The sequence below is a fragment of the Malus sylvestris genome, chromosome 12, assembly GCF_916048215.2.
Source record: "Malus sylvestris chromosome 12, drMalSylv7.2, whole genome shotgun sequence".
NCBI lineage: Eukaryota > Viridiplantae > Streptophyta > Magnoliopsida > Rosales > Rosaceae > Malus > Malus sylvestris.
The window spans coordinates 20,661,002-20,683,917 of record NC_062271.1 but is presented as its reverse complement, the minus strand read 5'-3'; the positions used below and the strand labels follow the sequence as shown (position 1 = coordinate 20,683,917).

General features: G+C 40.9%; 2 protein-coding genes and 1 long non-coding RNA gene across 5 annotated transcripts; 1 reads left to right on the top strand and 2 right to left on the bottom strand.

Annotated features, from left to right (window-relative positions):
* Positions 1 to 2,819: 2,819 nt before the first annotated feature.
* Positions 2,820 to 4,229, bottom strand: LOC126591972 (uncharacterized). 2 transcript variants are annotated; one of them, XR_007612555.1, is made up of 5 exons: positions 4,075 to 4,229; positions 3,894 to 3,991; positions 3,713 to 3,810; positions 3,532 to 3,629; positions 2,820 to 3,448 (listed from the first exon to the last, which is right to left on the bottom strand). It is a non-coding gene; the product is annotated as an uncharacterized LOC126591972 (long non-coding RNA). The 2 variants fall into 2 exon arrangements; XR_007612556.1 differs by having other exon boundaries at positions 2,820 to 3,356.
* Positions 4,230 to 10,509: 6,280 nt separating this feature from the next.
* Positions 10,510 to 13,068, top strand: LOC126591971 (uncharacterized). Of its 2 annotated transcripts, none has more exons than XM_050257713.1 (2): positions 10,510 to 10,802; positions 11,341 to 13,068. In XM_050257713.1, the coding sequence occupies exons 1-2, from the start codon at positions 10,714 to 10,716 to the stop codon at positions 12,860 to 12,862; spliced, it is 1,611 nt and encodes a 536-aa protein (XP_050113670.1). In that variant the 5' UTR covers positions 10,510 to 10,713; the 3' UTR covers positions 12,863 to 13,068. The 2 variants fall into 2 exon arrangements, with proteins under 2 accessions (XP_050113670.1, XP_050113671.1); XM_050257714.1 differs by having other exon boundaries at positions 11,227 to 13,068.
* A 4,225-nt stretch (positions 13,069 to 17,293) lies between these two features.
* LOC126591970 (heat shock 70 kDa protein 1) lies at positions 17,294 to 20,152 on the bottom strand. Its single transcript, XM_050257712.1, has 2 exons — positions 19,831 to 20,152; positions 17,294 to 19,232 (listed from the first exon to the last, which is right to left on the bottom strand). Exons 1-2 carry the CDS (start codon positions 20,042 to 20,044, stop codon positions 17,503 to 17,505), a joined length of 1,944 nt encoding a protein of 647 aa, XP_050113669.1. The 5' UTR covers positions 20,045 to 20,152; the 3' UTR covers positions 17,294 to 17,502.
* Between the last annotated feature and the right edge of the window lie 2,764 nt (positions 20,153 to 22,916).

The following is a 22,916-nucleotide window of genomic DNA, read 5'->3' as shown; positions in this document are numbered from 1 at the left end:
CTTCAAAGCACTCAAGGGAAATAAGAAGTACATTACATGGACGGAGGAATGTGCCAAGGCATTCAGGAACCTCAAAGAGTACATAAGTAAAGCCCCTCTGCTCTCCAAACCAGAAGTTGGTGACACTCTCATCATCTATCTATCGGTTTCGGCTTCAGCAGTCAGTTCTGTTCTTATTCGAATGGACAGTGGTGTCGAACGGCCCGTCTACTACGCTAGCAAGGCCCTACAAGATGCGGAGACACGATACTCCAACATTGAGAAATTAGCTCTAGCATTGGTCATGTCTGCTCGGAAACTTCGCCCTTATTTCCAAGCACACGCCATCATCGTGCTTACCAATCACCCTCTTCGATAGATACTCCAGAGTCCTGACACGTCTGGACGAATGATCAAATGGGCGATAGCATTGGGTGAGTTTGACATCTCCTACCAACCAAAACCAGCCGAAAAAGGCCAAGCAGTAGCAGATTTCATCGCCGACTTCACATATCCTGTTGACATTGCTTCTACACCTGAAGCAGTAGCTTCATTACCATCGGAAGCTCAGAAAGTAGAACCAACAACCCCAGCATGGAGTCTGTATGTTGATGGCTCATCCAACCAACAGGGCTGTGGAGCGGGACTAGTCTTGACTACGCCCGACAAAGTAGCAATGGAGTATGCTCTTCGTTTCAAATTCACGGCATCAAACAATGAGGCCGAGTATGAAGCCCTTCTAGCAGGATTACGTTTGGCCAAACACCTCGGGGTTAACCAAATTGATATTTTCAGTGACTCCCAATTAGTGGTCAACCAGGTTACCAACAACTTTGATGCTAAGGACAGCTCCATGGCAGCATATCTTGCGCAAACACAACTTTTGCTCAAGCACTTCCACTACCAGATCACCCAAGTTCCTCGAGCGGCAAACAGTCATGCAGACGCCCTGGCTCGCCTTGCCTCAGCTGTGGAAGACAAGATTGGAAGAAAAATTCATGTCGAACTGTTGGCAACACCAAGCACCATGGCCGCAGAAGTATGCAACTTACAACGGGGGGATAGTTGGATCACCCCGATCTATAATTTCCTTGCTCATGGCACCCTCCCAAATGATAAAGTCCAGGCTAAGCAAATTCGATACAAGTCTACCCGCTACCTGATCATCAATGATGAACTCTATAAGCGAGGTTTTAGCCTGCCATACTTAAGGTGTCTTACGCTTGCCGAGGCGGAAATCGTCCTTCGGGAAATACATGAGGGAGTCTGTGGAGATCATGCTGGATCTCGGTCCCTAGCACACAAGACTTTTCGCCAAGGATATTACTGGCCAACACTCCACCAGGATGCCATCAAAGTATCCCGCTCATGTGATAAATGTCAACGATATGCGACTATTCCTCATTCCCCTCCAGAGCCTCTTACTCCTATGATCAGCCCTTGGCCCTTCGCCCAGTGGGGACTTGATTTGATCGGCCCAATGCCGGCAGGGAAGGGCAAAGTCTGTTACGCAGTCGTTGCAGTGGACTACTTCACAAAGTGGGCCGAAGTAGAACCCTTGGCAACCATTATTGTGGCAAAGATAGAAGACTTCGTGTGGAAGAACATCCTTTGTAGATTCGGCATTCCCAATGCGATAGTCACTGACAATGGGCGACAGTTTGACAACAAGAAGTTCAGGTTGTTCTGCTCTAAGTTCAACATCAACTTATGTTTTGCCTCTCCAGCTCATCCCCAGTCTAATGGACAAGTTGAGGCCATCAACAAAATAATCAAGCGCACTTTGAAAACCAGCTTGGACAAAGCTAAAGGCTGTTGGCCAGAATTTGTACCCCAAGTTCTTTGGTCATATCGCACTTCATATCGGACTTCAACAGGAGAAACTCCATTCTCACTTGCCTTTGGCACAGAGGCGGTTGTCCCTGTTGAGCTCGAGCAAGCAACATTCCGAGTCCAGAACTACATTCAAAGTGAAAATGACAAACAACTCACCCTCAACTTGGATTTAGTCGAGGAACACAGAAACCAAGCTCACTTGAGGAATGTCGCCTACAAGCAGCGCATCTCCAACTATTATGACTCTAGGGTCAAGCCTCGTTCTTTCAAAATAGGAGACTGGGTCTTAAAGAAAAGATTACTCTGCGACAGAGTCCCGAGTGAAGGCACACTTAGTCCAAACTGGGATGGACCGTATGAAGTCATTGGCATCAGTCGCCCTGGCTCTTACACACTTAGAAGCTCCGATGGCAAGACCCTTGGCCATCCATGGAACACTGATCACTTGAAGTACTACTACAAATAGACTCACGATGTACAAGTGTTGAGCTATAGCCGTTTGGCATCCTATGTAATGAAGAACGTGTCAAGCGCCAAAAAAAAAAAAAAAAAAAAAAAAAAAAAACAGCTTCATCCAAAAAGCTTCACCCGAAAAGCTTCACCTCCAAAGCTTCACCTACAAAGCTTCACCTAAAAAATCTTCACCTAGAAAGCTCCCTCTACATACTTTCATCTACAAAGCTTCACCATCAAAGCTTCACCTCGAAAGCTTCATCTACAAAGCTTCACCATCAAAGCTTCACCTAAAACGCTTCACCCAAAAAGCTTCACCTAAAAAGCTTCACCCACAAAGCTTCACCATCAAAGCTTCACCTAAAAAAGCTTCACCCAAAAAGCTTCACCTGAAAAGCTTCACCTAAAAAGCTTCATCCAAAAAGCTTCACCCGAAAAGCTTCACCTAAAAAGCTTCACCCACAAAGCTTCACCTAAAAAGCTTCACCCAACAAGCTTCACCCGAAAAGCTTCACCTCCAAAGCTTCACCCACAAAGCTTCAACACCAAAGTTTCACCTACAAAGCTTCAACACAAAACCTTGCTCCAAATAAACAAATTTTGTTCACAAAACCCAAGATGCCCTTGAACTTGTACAAAAACACTTGGGTAAACATAAACATTTTTTGTTTTACACCCACAAGGGCCCAAAATTTTCCTTCTTATTTATTCACTTATATATGTTCCCAAACATATTATAATAGATTCAACAACAAGCCAAAGTCCCAAATTTCATAATGGACAAAAGTACAAGCAATTCATCAATAATGAAGGTGCTACAAAAATTGGAATCTGCCCCAAAATAGAAATCCAACCCAAGAGACTTTTTCTCTCTCTCCCTCTTCCGCCTCCTTTCATCTATCAAATTTCTGCAACCTCTGCTCTTCTCCAATGGAGCTGAATTTTGGACACCCTATAGTTCTTGAGCATATGAACAACTTTCAAGAAGGAACCATTTCTGTTTGAGCGACGGAAATTAAAGTGTTGAAGCTCCAAACATGATAGTCGGCTTCTTGCAGATTTCGAAGCTGTTGTGATGTTTCGAAGATCTGGAAATATTTAACCGTTAGTTCATCCTGAATTTTTGATATGTTATGAAAGAGTCGATGAGGAACAACTTCAATGAAGAAAGCATACCGATCTGAACAAGAGAAAATGGAGTTTCGAAGCTCACAACAAATCTGACGGGTTGACAGACAAATCATAACCAGTCATTCATCATACCTGAATTTCTTGAGTTATACAGCTCCGAGGGATCTCAAATTTGGATATGTTGTAGTTCACAAGCTGAGGAACCACTTCAATGAAGAAAGCATACCGATCTGAACAAGAGAAAATGGAGTTTCGAAGCTCACAACAAATCTGACGGGTTGACAGAAAAATAATAACCAGTCATTCATCATACCTGAGTTTCTTGAGTTATACAGCTCCGAGGGATCTCAAATTTGGATATGTTGTAGTTCACAAGCTGAGGAACAACTTCAATGAAGAAAGCATACCGATCTGAATAAGAGAAAATGGAGTTTCGAAGCTCACAACAAATCTGACGGGTTGACAGAAAAATAATAACCAGTCATTCATCATACCTGAGTTTCTTGAGTTATACAGCTCCGAGGGATCTCAAATTTGGATATGTTGTAGTTCACAAGCTGAGGAACAACTTCAATGCAGAAAGCATGCTGATCTGAGCAAGAGAAAATAGAGTTTCAAAGCTCACAACAAATCTGACGGGTTGACAGACAAATGCTAAACAGTCACTCATCATACCTGGATTTCTGGAGTTGTACTGCTCCGATGGCTCTCCAATTTGGATATGTTGTAGTTAAGGAATTAACGAACAACTTTCATGAAGACAACTTTGTGATTCGACCTACAGATGATGGTGTTATGTTGAAAAACAATTCCGGTTGTTAGGGGAAATGAAAAACAATTCCACCAAAGAAACATCATTATGATGTTTCATCATTATGGTGTTTTCATCATTATGATGCTTTCATCATTGTGATGCTTCCATCATTGTGATGCTTCCATTATGATGTTAATGCACCAACGGTTACACCTTCTGCAATTCCACTTATTCGGGCCTAGCAACCTTCATCAACAAAATCTATGAAGAAAAAGTCCGGGGCTACCACTTAGAAAACAAAAGAATGAAGTTTTGGTACTTGCGACATGGACTATTAGCAAGACACCTCATTCGTCAACTCCCTCGACTAGAGACTTGGGGGACTCCCACCATATGCTACTACGCCTTGGTACTCAAAAGTTCGTGACTACTCAGTGACTTGGATTTTTCAAGTCTCCAACCGAGAAGTTTTCCTCACTCGGGAAATTAAGGGAACACTACCTCAAACTACATGCTTCACTCACAAAGCTTCAACAATACAGGTTTCAACAAAAGCAAAAATTCAAAGAACTTTATGAAGAAGGCTTTGGTGTATTTAACACAATATGTTGAAATGAAGCAAAGCTTATTTATTAATATTTTCGATAAGCCACAAATATGTACATATACATGAGTCAAAATAAACAAACAAAAGGGAGCCTTCACAAAGGTTGCTTAGGGGAAGTCTCAGCAGTCGGTAGAGCCCCAGAAAGAGAAAGCACCGGAGGGTGGTTATCCGGAGCCTCAGTACTTGACAAAACCCCAGAAGGAGGAGGCATTGGAGGTTCATCATTTGAAGCTTCATTACCAGGTACAGCCCCAGAGGACGAAGGCAATAAATGCCTTTGGAACAAACCCACAAACCGCTGATGATCAAGTAAAACCTTACCATCAGATTCCTTCATCTGGTCAAGCTTCCTCTTCATGTTTGTAGCATAGTCATGGGCGAGCCGGTGCAACTGCTTATTCTCATGCTTGAGCCCTCTAATCTCCTGTTTGAGACTCATCACTTCAGCAGCCAATGATTCAACTTGGCGGGTTCTAGCAAATAGGCGTTGGGCCATATTAGACACAGAACCTGCACACTGAACACTAAGAGCCAGAGAGTCCTTAACAGCCAACTCATCAGACCGTTTGGAAAGTAGTCTGTTATCTTTGGGAGTGAGAAGGTTCCTGGCCACCACTGTAGCGGTCATATCATTCTTCATCACAGAATCCCCAACGGTAAGAGGACCAGTAGGGGATATGAAGGATGGGCGCCATATGTTGTCTGGAGAAGGCGTGGCTGTCTCTTCTCCAAGGTTCAGGTCAAAACGACGGTCGGAGGGTCCAGACATTTTCAAATGTGTTGAAGAAGGAAGAGGTCAGACAAATCAAGATCTTAGAAGTGCAAGAAATGAGCTTCTACTGGTAGAGATTCAAGTGTGCTGTGGAACTTAATGCCAGCCTCTATAAAAATCTGCACTCGACGGAGCTTCAGAAATCGAAGAGGCGTTTGCTTTCTCAAAAGCTGGGCTGCTCAGAGACCACGAGGGCCGATCTTAGAAATCGAAGAGGCGTTTGCTTTCTCAAAAGCTGGGCTGCTCAGAGGCCACGAGGGCCGATCTCAGAAATCGAAGAAGCACCTGCTTTTGCAGCCTCGTCAGCACCTGTCACATGCACAATCAGCTTTGCGGAAATTACGGGCAATCTGTCGAAGATTTCTGGTGAAGTAGAAAGCACGTGAATCTTACTGTTCAATCACCGCTCTCCATATGCACCATCAACTCCTCGGGTACCACATATAACTTTGTCAAAGATCTCTGACAAAGTTTAGGCACGAGAATTTCGAAGTTCCAGCTACCCTACTATTACCCATAAGGGTAAAGGAACAGCACCACTGCTTGACAACTGGAAAGTCCCTATGTGTGTCGACCTCCGTGTTTTGCGGCAAGACAGGTTGGCAAGAACGTCCAACCTTTACTCACATTCGAGAAAAGACTCTCAACATAATTACTTTCTCAAAAACCGGAGTAGCACCGCTTTCCGAATCTCGAGAGTCAGATCTTCAACGGGATTGCTTGTTCGAAAACCGAAGAGGCACAACTCTCAGAACTTCGAGAGCCAGATTTCCTTAGATAAAGCTTGTCTGTAATCTTCACACGTAATATCAGCTTTCCAGATACCACATACCACTTTTTCAAAGTGCTCTGACAAAATTAAAACACGTGAAGCTGGCAGCTCCCACTACATTGCTGTGACCAAGAAGGGCAAAGGAATAGCATTACTACTTGTTATTGGGAAATCCCTATATACATTGACCTCCCTCCTCAACGGACAGGAAAACCTGCAAAAATGCTCAACCCTTTCTCGCATTCGAAAAGGCACCCTCAACATAACCTCTCGAAATACTCAGCTTTATTTCCCCCCGATAATACCTCAGCAAATAAGCCACACCAAGAACAAGAGTATCTCATATCATCAGGGTCGAAAGCAAGAGTATCCCATATCATGCTTTCTTCCTGTCTTTGTCTTTGTCCTTGTCTACACCTGCAGGACAAGGAGAAAGAGAGCAGTCAGTCGGAACCTGAAATCAAACCTCCAATTTGGAACTGACTGCCTGGAGCCTTTGCCTGGTTGCTTACTTAGCATTGCTCTCGAGTACTCATCCTCAACTGCTGTCAAGGTCACGAATTCCACCGGCAAATACCTCATGACAGTTGATCAGATATTGGCTCTTTACACTGAAGCTGCCAAGCGTGGATGAGTCACTATGAAGGAATGTTCTGAAGGACCATTTAAATGCAAAGGTTGCACACCACTTCTGCCATGCAAAAGATTGAAGCAGAAGGTTCAACGGTGAGCTGAAACAGATCACTACAGCACGACACCTTTCCATACCACATTCATTATTCCGTCAACAGCAAAAGTATCCCATATCATCAAGGTCGAACGTACTCTAGATTTGATGGACTTGTTTTGACCCTCAAATTTTTGAGTCGGCCTTATACTCTGAAGGGCACCAGAAAACCCTCCAGCACAGTTCAAGAATAAGCCTGTGGAAAGTTACTTCTTCAAAAGCAAAAGTATCTCATATCATCTCTTATCCATTTGCTTCTCCTTATCCTGGCAGTTGAATGAGAGACAAGGAGAATGAGAACAATCAACCGGAAGCCGACGTCAAACCTCTGATCCTGGGTTGCTTACTTGGAAGTTTGACTGCTTACCTTGTCTGTCACCTCTTTCGGCAGATCTCCTAGCTCGGCGACTTGGGGGACTCCTACTATAGGGTTTGTATCACACTTGACTAAGCCCGAAACTACAACTAAGCTTCAAGTGAAATTGATACATTACCTTGTGCGTCAACATCAGCTAAGTACACCATTCCCGGATGGAGGAAAGGTACTTCCAGAGAAGGGCAGATGAAGATTAGACCACACTTCGGTACTTAGAAGTTTCGTGATTACTCAAGGGATTGGATCTTGCAAGTCCCCAACTGAGGAGTTTCCCTCACTCGGGAACTTAGGGGAGCACTGTTTGTACCATACTTGACCAATCCCGAAACTACCGAGCACCGGCCAACGCTATACTGTCAAGGACCCAGAAGAGTTCCCCTCCGACCAGGAGGCCAATCACTACTCGACACGTGTCAAGATTAGAAGCCAATCAGAGCGCAGCACGTGTCGACATCAAGAACCAATCATAACATGACACATGTCAATGTGACAAAGCTACAAGTTTTTCTATAAATAGGGGTCATTCCCCCACAATATTGCCTAATGCCATTTGTGTTAAATCATTCACAAGAACTCACTAAATTGAGAGCTTGATCCTTTGTACTTGTGTAAGCCCTTCACTACTAATAAGAACTCCTCTACTCCGTGGACGTAGCTAATTTGGGCGAACCACGTACATCCTGTGTTTGCTTCTCTGTCTCTATTCATTTACGTACTTATCCTCACTAGTGACCGAAGCAACCAAGCGAAGGTCACAAAACCTGACACTTTCTGTTGTACCAAAGTCTTCGCTGATTTTGTGCATCAACAATTTTATTTTGTATTATTTAAACAAACAAAAAAAACTAATATTTTATTGCCTATTGCCAGGGGGAGGGCTCCAAGGGTGGAGATGCAAATGGCAATTACTGTTCATTAATGGTAGTTACTATTCATTAAAGGCAGTTACTGTTCAAAATGGTGGATTCAATAGTGGATTGCCAGGAGGAAAGGCTCCATGGGTGGAGTTGCTCTAAAAGACAATGACTATCCCAATTACTACTTTCATGACGACAATTATGAACCAAAATAAAGTAAGATGAAGGGTAGAGATTTAATCATAAACGTCAACAATCAAGTATTGTACGGTTATACACTATTTTTATTTTCTCTAATCATAATTTTTGGTTTTGGATGTGGATGTTTTATGGTTAGGTTCTCCATTCATAATTTTTTTTATTCATAAATTCTTTTTAATGTTGCTTGACATCATCTAATCAAAGATTTGTTTCATTAATTATGAGAAAATAAAAAAGTATTTATTGATGAAATGGATAAATCGTTAATTAATGGGACTTCGTTACTTAATGGTTTGGTTATGAGAATACGCAATGGTAATTTGGTGATTATAAATAGATATGTATTATTTTTCGTGGTTATGGCTTTATGGGAATGTATATGACATGTTCCTATCCGATATGAACAGTTGGCTAGTCAGGAGTTACTATGTTTTTTTTTTTTTTTTTTCAAAACTGCATCTGCTGTCATGTAATAATAAATATTTGTGAACAAAACAAAAAAGCAGTAAGTGTTTGATAAATTATAGTGTTAAAAGTATTTTTAGTAAAAAAAAAATATGGGGGTAAGATTGGTAGCATGAAAGTTTCATTAATTGGTACTATTCATCTGTCTCTAAAGAAAAAAACACTTTTTTGAGAAGCATGTGTAAAGCTGTTTCTGATTTCTACTGTTTTGGACCCATAATTTTGAAAAAGAAAAAAACATTTTTTTTATTTACTTAACACAATTAGAGCCCCAACTTTTTAAGAAGCTGCTTTTAAAAAAAATTAAGCAATCCCAAACAAGCTGTTTTCATTTGCTAACTGTTGTAATCCTTAATTTAAATGAAAATAACTTTCAAAATAAAATGGGTAGTATTGTAAATTAGTTAAAAGCAAGTGGCAAAAGAGAAAGATAGGGATAAGAGTTGAATGATAAGAAGGGGAATAATACAAGTCTAGTCAACACTTGCTTTTGTGAAATTTAGTGTTTCTTATTATGACAGCATGATTAATTTATTTTTTTATTTGGTAAACTGGTGCAATTATATAAGCATATGAAATTGGTCTATTCCTTCAAGTTGTTTGGATTGACCAATAAACATGGGTGTTGCCAAAATTTGTTAGACCAATGTGCTCGTTTTCTGCACCTAAATGTAGATTTTTCTTTTTGTGGTTTAACTTGTAAATTAAATGCAAACCTTTTATAAGCGATATGATAATTTAATCCACAAAAGAAGATTCAAACACTGGTGTAAAAATATGCTATTGTAATTAACTTAACTAAATGTAAGTAGCTTGTAATTCAATTGGGTAACAACATTCACTCATGCAGCCGAGGTTCATTTTGTAAAAAAAAACTTAACTTGACTAAACTCAAAATACTGAATAAATAATAACAAAAGAATAATACTGTGAACACTAAATTTGTACTCTAATGGACGTGTCACCACTCAATTTTACACTAAACCAAGTGGCCCTTCAACATAGTAGAAAAGTGTTGAGTCCTTGCATAACGACGTAAATTCAAATTCCATCGAAGGCTAATCTAATATCTAATTTAACAAAATTTATTGTTTAATAAAAAAATTAATTATAATAAAAATTTATATATGATGTAGAATGTTCCATAACATTTGACGCACGAAGTTAATGTACATAGCACCACCCAAAAATATTTGAGTTAACAAACAAAAAATAGAAGATAATAAAATTAGGTCAATAGTTGGATTCTTTCGTAGATAATAACAAAAATGATAAATTCTGATTCAATTTGGAGAATTCACGATCCAAACCCAAAAGTACAAAATTCAGACCCAAAAAGAAATAAATAAAAAAAAGCCAGAAGGTGCAAACAAACGGAATTAACTTGGCTGCTGAACAATCAAAACTTAGACACGTATTCACACGGGATTGGAGATAAGCAGGAGTGGCTGCTGAAAATTCAGCAGCCAAGTCCTGTTCCAAACAAACACCGTCAAGGCGGTAACGGCAGCCCAAACGGGTGACAGCTAGTGGGGGCGTTAACCCACCACCTCTTATAAGTATACGCTCCCGCACGTTTCTGATTTCCCTTTCTAACTCTCAAATCCCGTTTCCCACCGCCAAACCCTAAATCCCAAATCCAATTTTAGCCCTCTTTCTTTCACCCTCCTCGCACGTCTCTGTATTTTCGGACGCCAAATTACCCAAAATTTTAATTAAATTTTCAATTAAAAATTAGAGAGAAATTAAAGATAATTAAAACTGGAATAAGGAAAGAGCAAACATGGTAGTTGATGATATGCTGGAGATGAGCATCATGGTCGCCTCTGGAGGTTCCTCTTGCTTCCGCTTCCCCGATGCTTATCCCAAAAGGTAATCTCTTTCAAGATCCCTACTTCGATTTTCTGCTTCTGGGTTCTCTGGATTTTTAGCTTTTTTTGGGATTAAATTTGTGCTTTTTAGGTGGGTTTTTGCTTTTTTAGATTTTTTTTTTAATTCATGGATTTGATGGTTATGATTCAGTGTCTCCCACCTGGGTCTGGTGGAATTCAGGAGATTCTTGGGATAGGGTTGGGTACAGTTTTTCTATAGCGTTTTTAGAAATATCTCTCCCTCCATAGTTAGTAACTTAGTGATTGAAATAAATTATGTACTATAATTTCACCTGATTGATTTTTTTCAGAAATTTTATTTATTTTTATAACTTATTTGTTGGGGGATATTGAATTTTGTTTTATATTGTTGAAAATTTGAAGTGCGTGTGTGAGGAATTTCTTATCTGGTTTGATAAATCTAGGGTTTTGATGGAGGGGAGATATAGTGGGGATTGATTGATGTGATGAAGTTCTTTCTTTGAATTGTTTTTGGGAAAATGGAAATATTCAATCCACCAGCAACAATCCCCACCCAGGAGTTGTTCAGCTGAAATGGGAGATTCTCTGCTCACGGCCCTGTCAATGGAGAATCACCACCCGTCCACGTTATTGTCCATGGATTCCAGCGCTTCCTCTCACGACGAATTGGATTTGGAGATGAATCGACAGATCATACTTTCCCGCCCCCCTGATATCAACTTGCCCCTGTCAGCCGAGCGCAGCCCACCTCCGCCTTCGTGGAATTCAGACGCTTGTGATATTCTAGATGTTGGGCTTGGTCCCCAGGTGTATGAGACTGAGACTTTGCTGACGATCCCCAAGGTTGGACGGAAATGCGCCAAGCGAGTAGACAGCATATGGGGCGCTTGGTTCTTCTTCAGTTTTTACTTCAAGCCCGCATTCAATGAGAAGTCAATGGCCAAAATTGTCCGGGACAGCAAGGGGGTTTCTGGGTTTGATAAATCTGATCTCAAGCTCGATGTTTTCATGGTTCAGCATGACATGGAGAACATGTACATGTGGGTTTTCAAGGAGAGGCCTGAGAATGCATTGGGGAAGATGCAGCTAAGGAGCTACATGAATGGGCATTCCCGCCAAGGGGAGCGTCCATTTCCGTTTAGTGTTGACAAGGGTTTTGTTCGATCTCACAGGATGCAGCGGAAGCATTATAGGGGTCTTTCAAACCCCCAGTGTGTGCATGGGATTGAGCTTGTTCGGGCACCTAATTTGATTGCTCTTGATGAAGAAGACCGTAAAAGGTGGATGGAACTGACTGGGAGGGATGTGAACTTCACAATTCCTACAGAAGCAGGCGATTTTAGTTCGTGGAGAAACCTTCCGAATACAGATTTTGAGCTTGAGAGGCCACCAGCTCCAATAAAGAGCGCGCCCAATTCCCACTCAAAGAAACTTCTGAATGGATCTGGGCTAAATTTGTCTACCCAGCCATCTAACAACAACAATTCTGATGGAATGGACTTATCTCCTGTCAGCAAGAGGAGGAAGGAGTTTTTCCCCCACGGGAATGATGATGATTGCTACCTGGCTGTTAATCCTCCGTCTGATCGAATCCCAGATACGGAAACCCACCCAAATGAGGTGCAATGGCCAAATCAATTTAGTGGCGTAATGAAGAATGTCTACGGGCCTGTTACAGCTGCCAAAACAATCTATGAGGATGATGCAGGTTATTTAATCATCATCAGCTTACCCTTTGTGGATCTTCAGAGGGTGAAAGTTTCTTGGAGGAATACTCTTACTCAAGGCATCATTAAGGTATCTTGTATAAGCACGTCCCGCTTGCCATACATCAAGAGACATGATCGGACTTTCATGCTTACGGATCCAGCCTCTGAGCATTGTCCCCCAGGAGAGTTTGTCAGAGAGATCCCGCTTGCCACCCGCATTCCTGAAGACGCTAACATAGAAGCTTACTACGACGGGCCAGGTTCTGTGCTTGAGATTATGGTTCCAAAACTCCGCGCCGGGCCAGAAGAACACGAGGTTCGTGTTTGCCTCCGCCCTCACCTCGGGGGCAACGATCTTATGTTGACTTGAGATTAGGCATTCATAGAGGTCTGTAAGGGTTTATTGTCATGGTTGGTGCATTGTTCTACTAACTTCTGTACCATAAAGTGTATTGCATCAAGGAAAACAAAAATGTGCTTCTCACATTTGTCTTTTCAGTTTATGCTACTAATCTATGCATCTGGTTATGGATCGACTCTCATTATTTTCTTAATTTGTAAAGATTTGTCACAAAATTCTTGATTTTGATTCGGTTCGAGTCGTTAAACTGTAGATTAATTTGCCTTGTGGATACATCAAAATATGATTTTGTTTTCTTCTTTCTCGCTTTCGTAGCTTGTGGCAATGGCTTATAACACTCTCTCTGGTTGTATGAGCTGGTTCTTTATTGAAAGGGCATGATGCCAATGAATTAATGATTACATATTTCAATTTATATTGAGAAATTGGTTGAAACGATCATTTTTTTTTTAATTCCAATTGTGTAAATAATCAATTATTAGGACGATGTTGATATTTGATTTGATTAGTTCAATAATTGAGATTTAATTTATAATTACTTTTTCAGATATTTTATTTCTTTTTATGAACCGAAACGGGGCAGGGTTGAATCTCAAAATAGAGATCAATTCGTTCATACTGCCGTGGTTGGGTCTTAACAGTAATGTTATGCCAAGAGTGGTTTGAACAGTCATACTTGGGAGAATAGATTATGCAATTTTGTCATATTTAATTGATAAAAATCCACTAGCTGAGTAGCAGTTAGCAACAAATACACAAGGATTCTTACGTCTTTGGCCCTTAACATTTTCCTCCTTTGTTTAATCAACACTTAAAAAATAAAAAATAAAAACTTTGAAGCAGGACATGTGTCACAGTTACAAGAGTCGGACTTTTTGTTAGGAGAAAATAATGAAATACATGATCTCGAGTATTTTAATATACACTCTTAACAACTTAAGCTACAAATTATTTTTTATAAAATCGGTTAACGACCTGAGTTACAATCCGTTTTTAACAAAATCAGAACTCGAAACTGAAAGTCGTATTAGGGTTTTAACTCCTCCACGCCAGTGGGACTATAGTGGAATTTGGACAGACTAAAGGCTACTCCATCTCTAGTGTCTTTGCGAGTGTGTGGCAATGGCTTTTGCTTTATGATTAGAATAAAATTTGTGGAAGTCGTAATCTGGTTGAGAAAAATATCTAAGTAGCTGGTAATCGAGCACGTCAAAAGAGAGGAGATATTTTGAGGAAGGCGACGTGGCATTAGGGTTTATGATTCATTGGATATTTCCAAAAAGATGTAGGTTGTGGGAATATACCACTTTATTCACCAAAAGCACAAAAGATTTGTGTTCTTTTCTGTTCACGGTGGTGGTGTTGTTAGAGAAATTGGGTCAAAAGTGATTAACTAGGAACAAAATACTTACTGTCAAATAAGTAGGTATCGAATCTTGCAATTCACTATGATGATAGTATTAAATAACGTAACTCGTCAACTAGCTCATAATTTAGTGTTACGTTTTTTTTTTAAACATTAGAAGAGATTTTAAGTTTGAATTTCAATCTTGTAACTTTATTTGGACCCTTATCTTTTTTATTCTAGTACAATGAAAGAAAAAAATAAATTCAAGCACACCATTTTTTAGAGTTTATTGGATCATATAGGATGCAAATTGTATTAATAATCATGCGTATTTTCATAAAATGTCTATCAACCTCAACGTGTTAAACACCATTACATTACGTGCAATATCGTTATGTCACTTGTATTTTCACCGTAAATTCGTAACCTTTCTTTTTCCGTTATTGAGTTCCAAATTAAGGAGTAAATTCATATTGTATGAGAGGGTTGCATTTGATTATTAAAAAAATTGCTGAAGGGCCGGTCAGTCAAAGGGAAGTCAGCGCCTCGGCGGAGGGAAGGAATAGGAAAGGGTGGTGGCAGAGAAGGAGAAGAGGTCAATCTTGGTGGGTTGTTGCTTGTTGCTTCAAATGTCCTTCATGCCAATTTTGATGTGCTGATATTTATATGGATAATATTTGAGAAATTAAATTTGTAGATAAAAATTTATAAATTAAATGACATAAAAGTTGATGATTGGATTATTACTTAAGTGTTGATAAGCATGCTCATGATTTTATTGGTGACACGTCATTTAAAGCATTTTAACGGAGGTGTCAAAAGATAAATAGCAAATGTTAATTTGATAGCTGACATGGTAATGTCAAATTTTCTATTTTTCCAACCGATATGTCTTTTTGTTATAAATGATATTTCATTTGCTATAAAAAATGATATTTCTAGAACCCATTTTAAAAAGAAATCAATTAAAATAAGTTTTCAAGATCTATAATTCGTGCATTATTGAGATCCACATAATAAAAAAATAAAAATTATTTGACATCACATTTCCTAATATGTCAAATTTGACATATGAAAATTGATATGTCAATCTTATGTGGATTGACATATCGGTTAGAACTTACTTCTATATTCAAATTTGATTACATAACATACCACTTATAATTTGACATCTTTGAATATTGTCTTAGTTTGCAAAGTTTATCTTCAAATTTCGTCTCTTTGGCACTACTCTATTTATATTTCCACTTTTTCCAAGTTCAGACAGTATCCTCACTTTGCTTGACACGTAAATATTCCATGTCATTTGGTTCAGTAAGGAATAATCACCTACTTTATCCTTGCAAAGGGATGGAGAACGCCTCTCTCCATCTTCATGTGGGAAGATTGATTATTTGAGGCCATAGTAAGGACATCTTCGGCGGCGAAGGCTAAAGAGCGCGGAAGGCTATGTTGTGGTTTACCAATATATCATTTACATCGTATAATCTCGGCTGTAGTTTTTCTAATCTCAAGCGGTGCAATATTATGCACTAATTTTTTTTTTTTTTTTTGGTCAAATAAGATTACTTTTGTTAAAAACAAGCACAAGGCTAAAAAAGAGCCAGCTAAACAACAACAGATAAAATAAAAGGCTTAAGCAAAGGAAGAGCAATAACCCAAGATACAGCGGGAAACCCACACAAACTTAGGCACCGAAGGTAGCAAAAACAAACAATAGAGAAACCCTAAAGCAGCATAAACCAAGTCGCCACCGTTGTCACATCCTTGGAGAAAGTCAAACTCCAAACTGAGAAAGTAGACACTGGATTCAAGTCCCCTTTCATGAGCTCCTGCAAATATATATAAACAAAGTACCTTATGGTTAGAAAGTGAGGCTAAGGGATATGTAAAATACCCTTATTGTGGCGGAGGTTGCAAAATGCTTTGGTCTCAATGAGGATCCGGCATGCCGGTTGGGGGAGGGGAAGTATGGGAGAGAAATGGATCTGATATCCAATTTTTGATTGAAGTCGTAGATTCGAGCACAGGATGGGGTGGGGATGGAATTACTAAGGGGGAAGGAGGAAGAAAAAGTAAACAACATAAAGCAATAAAAGGAGGCGAAAAACGCCGGGTAAGTGACATTAAGCCCAAATCTAAGACAAGAATAGGGGTAATTGAGACCAAACACAAAGAAAACTGAGATAAAACTCAAGAGGATAACTAAAATAAAAAGAAGACTGTAAAGGGGGAAGGAAGAGAGGGTGGGATGCTGTGAGGGGGAAGGGAAAAAGGAGATGAGAGGGGAGGAAAAAAGGGTAAGGGTAGAGAAGGGTGGGAAGGAGGAAAAGAGCAAGGGAGTAGCCGGTTGCCGCCTACCCCGAGCAAGAGCAAAGGTGGTGACTAAAATTTCAATCTAGGTTGGGTTTTTGCAACAGCACAGAAAGGGTTTAGATTCTTCTTATTTGTTCAATGTAGCATTCTAGTTATACATTAATAATTGCTGTATTTAGAGAGAGATGGAAGAAAGAGATAGGAAGTTATAGCCAAATGACCAAAATGTTAATTTGGTTAGCCACCACTCCCAAAAATACTTGTTATTTTAGCTTAAGTTAAACATTTAGCTAGCTTGCTAGAACGTGATTTTCTAAATTTTTCGCTCAAATAACCAAAATATCTCAATTAATTAAGTGACTCAACTCTTTAATCTTTAAAGTCAATCAAAATTTCTGAATTTGTCTTTACATAAAATTCATACTCTTTTAACACAATTATGAAGAAGCAATACAACTAACTAATGGGGTCCGAAATCATTTTGTTACGTGAAATAAGAAATGTAAAGTGCCAGTAAAGGACCCCACTCCCGGCACGACACACTTAGACACCCCCACCCCACGTGTCTTGCTGTCCTTAACATGCTGCCGTTGACTCACCCCTCCTTCTCTATTTCTATATCTTGTTCCTAACCTTCTAGATAACACTCTCACGCCGTGATAGACGGTTTACAAAACTTTCTGGATTCGAGGATCCAAAAACTGTTTTCCATTTTCAAAAACAGCAATCTTGTTACTAGAAAATACCTCAGAGATTAGGAACAACAAAAGAGCGTGTTAGCCAAAAGAAAACTTCTTTATAACTGGCTAAAAAATATAGTTTAGGTCCGGGTGCCTATATAAAGCTTCTGCAAATGCAAAAATTGAAATTAAAAAAAGGCCGTGATCTATAATTCCAAGGCCCAAAAATAAAAACATTAATAAAAAAGTGTCCAAAACACCAAAATAATCCCAATAAACGACATGAGAACCCTTGCGGCAGAAACTTAGTCGACCTCCTCGATCTTGGGGCCTGGGCCGCTGGCACTGGGAGGAGCATCGTCATCAACTGGACCGGCACCGTCGCCTCCAGCTCCCTGGTACATCTTCGCGATGATTGGGTTGCAGATGCTCTCCAACTCCTTCATCTTGTCTTCGAACTCATCCGCCTCCGCCAGCTGGTTGCTGTCCAACCACTGGATGGCAGTCTCGATCGAGTCCTCTATCTTCTTCTTGTCGGCCGGCGGCAGCTTGGCGCCAATCTTCTCGTCCTTGATGGTGTTCCTCATGTTGTAGGCGTAATTCTCCAAGGCGTTCTTGGCCTCCACCTTCTTCTTGTGCTCTTCGTCCTCCGACTTGTACTTCTCCGCCTCTTGAACCATCTTCTCAATCTCCTCCTTGGACAGCCTGCCCTTGTCGTTGGTGATTGTGATCTTGTTCTTCTGTCCGGTGGTCTTGTCCTCCGCCGAGACATTCAAGATACCATTAGCGTCAATATCGAAGCAGACGGTGATCTGGGGTACTCCTCTGGGTGCAGGTGGGATTCCGGAGAGCTCGAATTTTCCGAGCAAGTTGTTGTCCCTGGTTCTGGTTCTCTCTCCTTCGTACACCTGGATCAAGACTCCGGGCTGGTTGTCGGAGTAGGTTGAGAAGACCTGTTCCTTCTTGGTGGGGATGGTGGTGTTTCTCGGGATCAAAACAGTCATGACACCTCCAGCGGTTTCCAATCCAAGGGAAAGAGGGGTGACATCCAACAGAAGAAGGTCCTGAACCTTCTCGTTGCCCTCTCCGCTAAGAATGGCGGCCTGAACCGCAGCACCATAGGCGACGGCCTCATCAGGGTTGATGCTCTTGCAAAGCTCCTTGCCGTTGAAGAAGTCCTGGAGAAGCTGCTGCACCTTGGGAATACGGGTGGATCCTCCGACAAGCACAACATCATGGACGCTGCTCTTGTCCATCTTGGCATCCCTTAAACACTTCTCGACTGGCTCCATACACTTCCTGAAAAGATCCATGTTCAACTCCTCGAATCTGGCACGGGTGATGGTGGAGTAGAAATCAATACCCTCATAAAGGGAGTCAATTTCGATGGTGGTCTGCGCGGTGGAAGAGAGGGTTCTCTTCGCCCTTTCACAGGATGTCCTCAACCTCCTGAGTGCTCTGGGGTTGCCACTGATATCCTTCTTGTTCTTCCTCTTGAACTCCTGAACGAAGTGGTTCACCATTCTGTTGTCAAAATCTTCTCCTCCCAAATGGGTGTCACCGGCTGTGGCCTTGACCTCGAAGATACCCTCCTCAATGGTGAGAAGAGACACATCGAAGGTACCACCTCCAAGATCGAAGATCAAAACATTCTTCTCACCAACGCTGGTGGCCTTCTTGTCAAGACCATAAGCAATGGCGGCAGCGGTGGGCTCATTGATGATACGGAGGACATTGATTCCGGCAATAACTCCGGCATCCTTGGTTGCCTGACGCTGGGAGTCGTTAAAGTAGGCAGGGACTGTGACAACAGCGTTCTTGATGGTGCTGCCAAGGTAGGCCTCGGCGATCTCACGCATCTTGATGAGGACCATGGAGGAGATTTCCTCAGCGGCGAAGAGCTTGTCTTCTCCCTTGTAGGAGACTCCAATCATGGGCTTGTCACCGGGGCCGGAGGTAACCTTGAATGGCCACAACTTCATGTCGCTCTGGACAGAGGCATCGGTAACTCTACGACCAATCAACCGCTTAGCATCTGCAATTTTAACAAATCGAAGATTAGCCAATCATATCAACCACAATATACTTATTTCACAATCAACATACAATCACTGCAATCATATTATTAAAACAATTATTCAAAAAGTTAATCCATACAATACTAATCCATGTTTTAACAGATCAATCACAGTACAATGAAAATATTTGCACATAAACCCAATATATATGAATCAAAACTAGCTTGAACATCACAAAGAACTACAATTATCAAATAAAATTCAAATTTTCGAGAAAATAATCATTGTAATCATACTTTTACAGAACTAAGATGCTGTTTTATAAGATCTAACATGCAAATTACAAAACTTCCAATTCACAGATCCAAATCGTTAACTACAGATCCAATCTAAATCAGCAACCATAAACCTCTCTACCACAAATCAAATCAATATGCATTTTACAAAGCCAATGAACGAAAAGGAATCTGATGACATCCACCGATCTAAATACTAGAAACAAAATACAGATCTATACGCGAATATATACAAAAATACAGATCCAGGAACTAGCCAAAAAAACAATACAGATCTATAATCTACTGAAGGAGACAGAACAAGGAGCTCAGATCTTACCGAAGACGGTGTTAATGGGGTTCATGGCGACTTGATTCTTGGCGGCATCTCCGATCAACCGCTCGGTATCAGTGAAAGCGACGTACGACGGGGTGGTTCTGTTACCCTGGTCGTTGGCGATGATCTCAACACGGTCGTGTTGCCAGACACCGACGCATGAGTAAGTGGTACCAAGATCGATTCCGATGGCCGGACCTTCTCCTTTACCGGCCATTGTAGCAATCTAGGGTTTGTTTGGAACGAAAAAATGAAGAGAGCTAGAACAATGCGGCCGTTACGGTTTTGCAGTGTGAATGAGAGGAAGAGGAGTATCCACAAGGTTTATATAGAGTTGGGGGGTTCGAATTCCAGAACGTTCTACAACCCTAGAGTTTTGGAGCCGTGGGATGTGATGACGATGGACGGCTGGGATTGCTTTCCCGTTGCGATTGAAGACTCGTGGTCAAGTTTGATTGAGATTGCGCTCCCCAATCCGCGTGGCAGCGGTGGGTTAGTCGGCTGCCTCTCATTGGGCTCTTTGTGTTCCTACACTGCTCCAAGCCTTCAACCATCGCCTTCACGTTTACGCGTAGGAGGGTCCCACTCTGATTTTTCTTAGTCTAGAAACAAAAAATTTCAATGAAAAAGACCCAATAGAATTACATCAAACTAGACCAATTGTGTGGGATACATGAAGTTCATCCAAAAAAGCTGGAAAATTAAAAAGAAACCCTAATTCTCAACCCGAAAAGGAGAAATTTTTCATTGTGACATCACGTGTTTTTATATATGTACTATGAAATTGTATTTTTTAATTATTAACTTTTTAGCACACATATTCCACCATTGGTATAATGACACATGGTGTACCACTTCGTATTCCAGTCACACTGAAAAATCTCTCCCCAAAAAGGCCAACTATTGCCGCCATCACCACAAGGGTAGCCGCCCAAAGAAAATTAACTCGAATTCGACAAAAGTAACACAACATTAAGCAACTCAACACTCAACAAGAAAAAAATCGCAATCAAATTTTTCCACCAAGACTGCCACACCAAAGAAAAAGCCAACATATCTGAAGCACCAAGTAGAACCAAAAACGAAAACAAACAAGAAGGGGATGGACTAATGGGGCATCTAAAACTCTGTCGCTTTGGACAAGCCGCAACACGTTTGGCCCTACTCCACATTTGAACCCTAATTAGCGGTGGTGATTATTTGCATCGGCACCCAATAATCATTTAACCCCTAAATTACCGATTCTTCAATCACTTTTCTTAATTAAATCACGTTTCTTCTTTTAACTCTCCCGCATCTAAAATAACATCAAATTCGCCCTTATGTTATTCACCTCTTCTCGGAAAGAACTCAACCTCGAGTTCTTTTCGAATAGAAGTTCATCTTAAACAAACATTTTATCTTGTGTGCTATGGGCATAAACTTCACACCATAGATGGACAAAAAATAACTTGGACTTGAATTCTCCGTGAATAAAAATTGATCACCCATGAAAACCAAATCGTACACCTTTCTGCTATGGAGCCAAGAATCCTTGTATTTTGGTGGTATAATCAAGAATATAACTCCATAAATAAGTTTGGCGTGAGCATCTTGGTACCCGTTTTCTAACTTGGTTGAATCTTCATGGCTTTGGAACTCACTTTCTTCAGTTACTATAGGATGTTGGTCCGTTTGATCTGACGCAGGCTACACTACCCTTCAATTTCCAAGCCACTACCTTCACTTGACGGGCTTCAGCGATCTTTGCATTGGCAAAGAACTTCTCACACTCAGCAAGCCAATCCAAGAAATCTTCAATGGACAAATTCTCATTGAAGTTGGAAATTTCAATTTTCTTGGTCTCGTCTCGTTCGTTCACGGGTGGATGGGGAACTTCTTCGTGTTTGGAATCTGAATCTCGTCCATTAGGATTAAGTCGATCTTCTGGGGCTTCACACTCTTATCTTCGAACCAGCCTACGTACATCATGTTGAATAACTCGTCGCTCACCTTGTACAACAGACTAGCGATCATCTCCTTGATTTCATCAAGGGAAGTCCTCAGCTAATAGCGTACTGCTCTGGTGGGTTATAATGTACTGCAGTCCTCAGCTTATGTGATAATTATGCTTTACATTACATGTTATGCATTTTGCCAATTGGCAATATCATATAAGCACATAACAAACCTTGTCCCTCACCAATGTGGGACAACTCTCAACACGCCCCTGCACATGTGACGGATTTTCAAGCCTACACGTAGACAACAACTGGGTGACATGGAGCGTGAGTGGCCATTGGGCTTCACACGTGGATAACATTGCTCTGATACCATGATAAAATTGGGGTTCCACCATAAAACCAATTGGCAATATAGCGAGTAGCCCAAAATCATATAAGCACATAGAAAATGTGGACAACAACTGGGTGACATGGAGCGCGTGTGGCCGTTGGGCTTCACACGTGGACAACATTGCTCTAATACCATGATGAAATGGGGTTCCACCATAAAACCAATTAGTAATATAGGGAGTAGCCTAAGATCATATAAGCACATAGCAAACCTTGTTCCTCACTAATGTGGGATAACTCTCAACACGCCCCTGAACATGTGGCGGATTTTCAAGCCTAAATGTGGACAACAACTGGGTGACATGGAGCGCGTGTGGCCGTTGGGCTTCACACGTGGACAACATTGCTCTGATACCATGATGAAATTGGGGTTCCACCATAAAACCAATTGGCAATATAGGGAGTAACCCAAGATCATATAAGCACATAGTAAACTTTATCCCTCACCAATGTGGGACAACTTTTAACACCAACATCATGACGACTAGGTACTCAGAGTGAAACACTCACAAAAGGGTCTTTTGTATATGCACTTTCATGATCGAATGGCTTTACCAAGAACTCAAAGGACAGACTGTCCCGTCTAGTTCAGTTACGAAAAGCGAGCAAAAGCATCGTTGTCCATCCAACTGTTGCTGCATTCTTGAAATTAGCTAAACAAATGGATTTAAATGGTGCTTCTCCTTTACTAGTCATGCATGAGGAGTCTGGATTTGAATTGGACCTTAATAAATTGCTGGAAAAGCAAATAGAAGA